Source organism: Sinocyclocheilus grahami, unplaced genomic scaffold (genome assembly GCF_001515645.1).
Source record: "Sinocyclocheilus grahami isolate Dianchi unplaced genomic scaffold, SAMN03320097.WGS_v1.1 scaffold381.1, whole genome shotgun sequence".
In the NCBI taxonomy this organism is placed as follows: domain Eukaryota; kingdom Metazoa; phylum Chordata; class Actinopteri; order Cypriniformes; family Cyprinidae; genus Sinocyclocheilus; species Sinocyclocheilus grahami.
This window is the reverse complement of record NW_015505560.1, coordinates 291,317-297,305: the sequence shown is the minus strand read 5'-3', so window position 1 is coordinate 297,305 and position 5,989 is coordinate 291,317. Positions and strand designations below refer to the sequence as shown.

The window sequence follows — 5,989 nt, the reverse complement described above, 5'->3', positions numbered from 1 at the left end:
ACCTAGGAGAGGAGGTCATTCTGACTTTGCTATGACAATCTGGCGCTTCTGAATCAGCGACTGTTGTTGCGTAGCGTGTGTGTGTGTGTGTGTGAGAGAGAGAGAGCGGGAGAGATATTGTGTGTGTGTGTGTGTGTGTGTGTGAGAGAGAGAGAGAGAGAGAGAGAGAGAGAGAGAGAGGGAGAGAGAGAGAGATTATTTTCATTCGAAAGTTTTATTAATTTTGTTGTGTCTTTACTATTTTTATTCATTTCTTTTCTTTTGAAATATGTCTATATAGTTTTTATAAATTTTATTTCCGCTTTAGTACATCAGGTTAAACTAAATAAAAATTTGAAATGGCAACTAGCTGAATTAAAATAAGTTTTTAAAATATTATGTTATTTCAAGCAACATTTTCTTATGGTTTTAGTTAATTATAACAACTCTGACCTAATGTATCATTCAAATGTCAGTCTCATTAAAAATAGATTTATTTAAATTCTAAAAAAAAAATTCATATAAAATAAAATTATTAAAAACTTTTTTTAACAGATTTAATAAACATATAAATAGATATACATTTAGTTAATTTAAAAATAAATCTATGATATAAATAAATATTTTACTTAAAAAATAGAAAATGATGAATTTAAACTCTTAAGTATGCAGGTATGAAAATATCTAATTTTCTTCATTTAAGATATATATATACACGATATATATATATATATATATATATTCCCTAACCCTAATATAGAAGAAGAGGTTAAGTAAAAATATGATGAGCATGTAATATAGTGCATATGTTTATCAAAATGCTCCTCTCCAGATATTTTTTTCTAGCTGACTATCAAGTTTATGGTCACCAAATGTCTTTTCTGAAGTAAATGTGATGTTATGTGACATTATTGATCTCATGCTGTTTTACTGACGTCTTTCCACAGCTGAATCACTGATTGATGGATAACATGATTCAGGACTGATTTCAGTGAGTTGTTCTGTTTCTTCTGCTGTTTATTTGCTGCTATAACTAGTAGTAAAGAGGAAGAGATGATCGCTTCACTCCAGCATCTGTCACAGTAAAGAGCCACAAATTGAATTGAGTGATAAAACTGACAGAATTTGAAAGCTGAGACTTTGTGTCATATCAAAAAGCTTATTGTGATTTATTGAATGGGAGGCGATACAAATAATGTTTGACAGACAGGCAGCAGCTAGTGAGGCTGGGAAAATACACATCCAGCACCCGTACGATCAGCACTGGAGCTATTTATTTAAATAAAATAAAAAAATTTCATATAAAATAAAATTATTAAAAACTTTTTTTAACAGATTTAATAAACATATAAATAGATATACATTTAGTTAATTTAAAAATAAATCTATAATATAAATAAATATTTTACTTAAAAAATAGAAAAACAGATGAATTTAAACTCTTAAGTATGCAGGTATGAAAATATCTAATTTTCTTCATTTAAGATATATATACACGATATATATATATATATCCTAACCCTAATATAGAAGACGCTCGCGGTGTTTTCAGCTTCTGCCGTCTCACTATATGATGATATGAACACGAATGTCATCTCCAGCTGCTCTGAGAGTCACTTCATTTTTTTTTAAAATCGAGAATCGAGTCGAATCGGGACATCTGAATCGATACCCAGCCCTAATAATGACGTAGAGCAGGTGTACATCAGGAAAGCTCTGACCTGCTGCTGTGCGTCCAGGCCGCCTCCTGATGCCGGCCGCTGCGTGTCGTCGGTCTGCGCTCGTTTGGATTCTGTGTGCGACTGCTCCGATTCTGAGCCTGGATCCGTCGTCATGGCCAGTTACACTGAAACGACACAAGCAGATATATTCAGGGTGCCAATCTTTAGACATTTCACAACTGCACTAGACTGCTTCTTGACTGGAATGAGCCGTGTGTTAATGTGCGAATCGGAGCACAGGAACACGCGGGAGTTTATATTTAGCGTCATGTTTACGCTGTATTTTTGAAAGCACAGGGACTCCAAGAACGCAGCAGGAATGACGGACAGGAATCACAGACACACGCCTGACATTCACACTGCAGTTAAGAAGAGCGTGTTCCGTTACGCAACATGCCAGCTAAAGCGACGCTGCTGTGTTTATCGGTGACGATCAACAAGTCGCTGAAGATTCAGTAACAAGCAGCAACACTCAAACACACTGACAAACACTCATCTGTGACACATGGACGGTTCAGGGCGAGACGAGCTGTCTGACTGACCAATGACAGACAAGGAAGTGGTTAAAAAAAAACATTTAGCAACCCCTCAGAACACCCTAGTAACCTCACAGCAACAAAAATATTTTACAACCCCCTTAGCAACCCTAGTAACCAGAATTTTCTGCAACCAACCTAGCAACTTCTCAGAACACCCAAGCAGCCCCTTAGCAACCACTCATAACACTGTAGCAACCACACAGCAACCACTCAGAACACTCTAGTAAACCCCTAGCAACCAGATTTTTCACAACTGCCCTAGCATCCTCATATCAACTACTCAAGAAACCCCTTAGCAAACACTCACAACACCCTAGTAACCAGAATTTTCTACAATCACCCTAATAACCACTCAGGACACCCTAGTAATCCCATAGCAACCACTCAGAACGTCCTAGCAACAATAATTTTCTGCAACAACCCTAGCAACCCCATCGCAACTACTCAGAACACCCAAGCAACCCCATAGTAACCACTCAGAACATCCTAGCAACCAGAATTTTCTGCAAGCACCCTAGCAACCATTCAAAACACCCTAGCATCCCCTTAGCAACCTCTCGAGAAAATGAGTAACCAGAATTTTCTGCAACCACCCTAGTAACCACTCAGGACACCCTAGCAACCACTCAGAACATCCTAGAGACCTGAATGTTCTGCAATCACCCTAGCAGCCCCATAGCAACTACTCAGAACACCCAAGCAACCCCTTAGCAACCACTCACAACACCCTAGTAACACTATAGCAACCAGAATTTTCTGCAACCACCCTAGTGACCATTCAAAACACCCTAGCATCCCCTTAGCAACCTCTCAAGAAAACGAGTAACACTAGCAACCAGAATTTGTTATTTTTTAACCACTCAGAACACCAGAATAACTCCACTGCAAACACTCAGAACATCCTAGCGACTCTCTAGCAACCATAATTTTCTGCAACCACCCTAGCAACCCCTCAGAACCCCACAGTGACCCCATAGCAACCACTCAAACATCCAAGCAATGAGAATTTTCTGCAGTAACCCCGCACAGCAACCACTCAGAACATCCTAGAGACCTGATTGTTCTGCAATCACCCTAGCAACCCCATAGCAACTACTCAGAACACCCAAGCAACCCCATAGTAACCACTCAGAACATCCTAGCAACCAGAATTTTCTGCAAGCACCCTAGCAACCATTCAAAACACCCTAGCATCCCCTTAGCAACCTCTCGAGAAAATGAGTAACCAGAATTTTCTGCAACCACCCTAGTAACCACTCAGGACACCCTAGCAACCACTCAGAACATCCTAGAGACCTGAATGTTCTGCAATCACCCTAGCAGCCCCATAGCAACTACTCAGAACACCCAAGCAACCCCTTAGCAACCACTCACAACACCCTAGTAACACTATAGCAACCAGAATTTTCTGCAACCACCCTAGTGACCATTCAAAACACCCTAGCATCCCCTTAGCAACCTCTCAAGAAAACGAGTAACACTAGCAACCAGAATTTGTTATTTTTTAACCACTCAGAACACCCGAATAACTCCACTGCGACTCCACTGCGACTCGAACATCCTAGCGACTCTCTAGCAACCATAATTTTCTGCAACCACCCTAGCAACCCCTCAGTTTTTGAGTTTTCTGCACTCAAACATCCAAGCAATGAGAATTTTCTGCAGTAACCCCGCACAGCAACCACTCAGAGCACCCTAGCAACTGTTCAGCACTGCTTCATAAGGGCCTGATGTGTGAGTGGTTTGTAATCTCTCTTCAGAGGCGTGACAGTGATGGAAACCATCGGCGGATTCTGGATAGCAGCCGTGGAAAACCGCAGGAATAGCTGCGACTGCATTCTGTCAGACTGACTCCCTGAACTTTAACGGCCTGGTGCAGAAATGTAGGTCAGACTGAACCGCAGGAACAAAACGAGCGAACGGCCCTCCAGATCCGCTCAACATCCCAGAACAAAATAAGAGATGCTGATGTTTCTTTCCTATTCTCTGAGAAACAGATGAAACCCTCATGAATAATGATGAAGAGCTACAGTGGCCGTGCTGTGATTATATGCGCAACTACAATGAAAATCACTCTGGAACTGAAAGTACGAGCGCTTGAACACAGGTGGCTAAAAATAGCTGAAGAAAAACATACCAATGAGTTCCACACGGATGAATGCATGCCGACTTAAAAACGAATGGATTTGAATATAAAAAACACTTAAAGGGGCAGAATGCATTAAAAGGGACAAAAATAAACAGCAACATTAATTAAAAAGTCTCATCTTGACTTATTTGGCTCACATTCTGCTCTGTATGTTCACATGAAATACTTCTGTTAGCTGCCTTCTTTCTTCATATCTGAAAACGATTTTGATGCAAATACATTGATATCTGTTCATAAATTCAGAAGGGCAGCTTACAGTTCACTCACTTTCTGGAATATTTCAGGAATTTCCCTTCAGGGAGCAATAAAACGCATCCATATATCCAGTCAGAAACACACTGAGCTGTGAAATACGCACATTTCTGAAAGCCTTTACACCAAATCCTCCGTCGCTCTCAACAAGTGTGTAAAACCTGTCCAAACAGAAGACCCCGGAGACATACGACCCGTCCTGAAACCCATTAACTATGCACAGATGGGTTAAACCTTCTTAAAGGCTTAACTTCCACCCCATCGAAACGAACGGAGAGGCAGTCTGAGCCGTCTGTGAGCAGATAACACAGAGTTCAAGGGTTTGTTTGAGTTAATTCCCTTATTATTCAATCTCACATTGAGCTTCACAAGAATGACCGACTGCATACTGTAAATAAACAAAACACTGGTTATTACTTCAAAACTAATAATTACACACCACCGGTCAAAAGCTTGGAATAGATTTTCTTCTGCTCACCAAGGCTGCATTTATTTAATCAAAAATACACTGTGAAATAGTATTATAATTTAAAATATCTGCTTTCTATGTGAATCTCTGCTAAAATGTAATTTATTTTTGTGATCAAAGCTGAATTTTCAGCATCATTACTCATTAGAAACCATTCAAAAGTTTAGAGTAAGATTTGTAATACTTTTTAGCCTATATATTCATCAAGGATGCATTAAATTTATCAAAAGTGACAGTAAAGACTTTATAATGTTACAGAAATAAATGCTGTTCTTTTGAACTTTCTGTTCATCTGTGAATCCTGAAAAATGAAATGCATCACAGTTTCCACAAAAATATTAACTGTTTTCAACATTGATAATAATCAGAAATGTTTCTCGAGCAGCAGATCAGCATATTATACTGATTTCTGAAGATCATGTGACACTGAAGACTGGAGGAATGATGCTGAAAATACAGCTGCACATCACAGAAATACATTACAGTTTAACACATATTCACATAGAAAACAGCTGTTTTAGATTATAATAATATTTCACAGTTTATCTGTATTTTTGATCGAATAAACGTAGCCTTGTTGAGCAGCAGATTATGAAAAGTATAACTTATAGGCTAAACATTCCAGTCTACAGAACCCAACTCATATGAGGTGTCTGTGGTGTAGTGGTTAAAAATCTGTGCTGGTAATCAGAAGGGTGAAGGTCGAGTCATAAACTACCATCATTAAGCGGGAAACTTACTTCAACCTGCAATAAACATACTGCAAATCAAGTTATACAACACATTTCTGAAGAAACTTTGCCCACACACACACTCTCACACTCTCACACACACACGCTCACACTCACACACACACACACACTCACACACACACACACAC

The 5,989-nt window shown here is 39.1% G+C and overlaps 1 protein-coding gene across 1 annotated transcript in view; it reads right to left on the bottom strand.

Moving 5' to 3' along the window:
• The window catches only part of LOC107549790 (band 4.1-like protein 3), a 54,163-nt gene that overhangs the window by 42,407 nt on the left and 5,767 nt on the right, over positions 1–5,989 (bottom strand). Inside the window, exon 2 of the mRNA XM_016230965.1 lies at positions 1,701–1,825. Coding sequence (XP_016086451.1) covers positions 1,701–1,814 — 114 coding nt within the window. The 5' untranslated portion in view covers positions 1,815–1,825. The remainder of the gene's footprint in view (positions 1–1,700; positions 1,826–5,989) is intronic.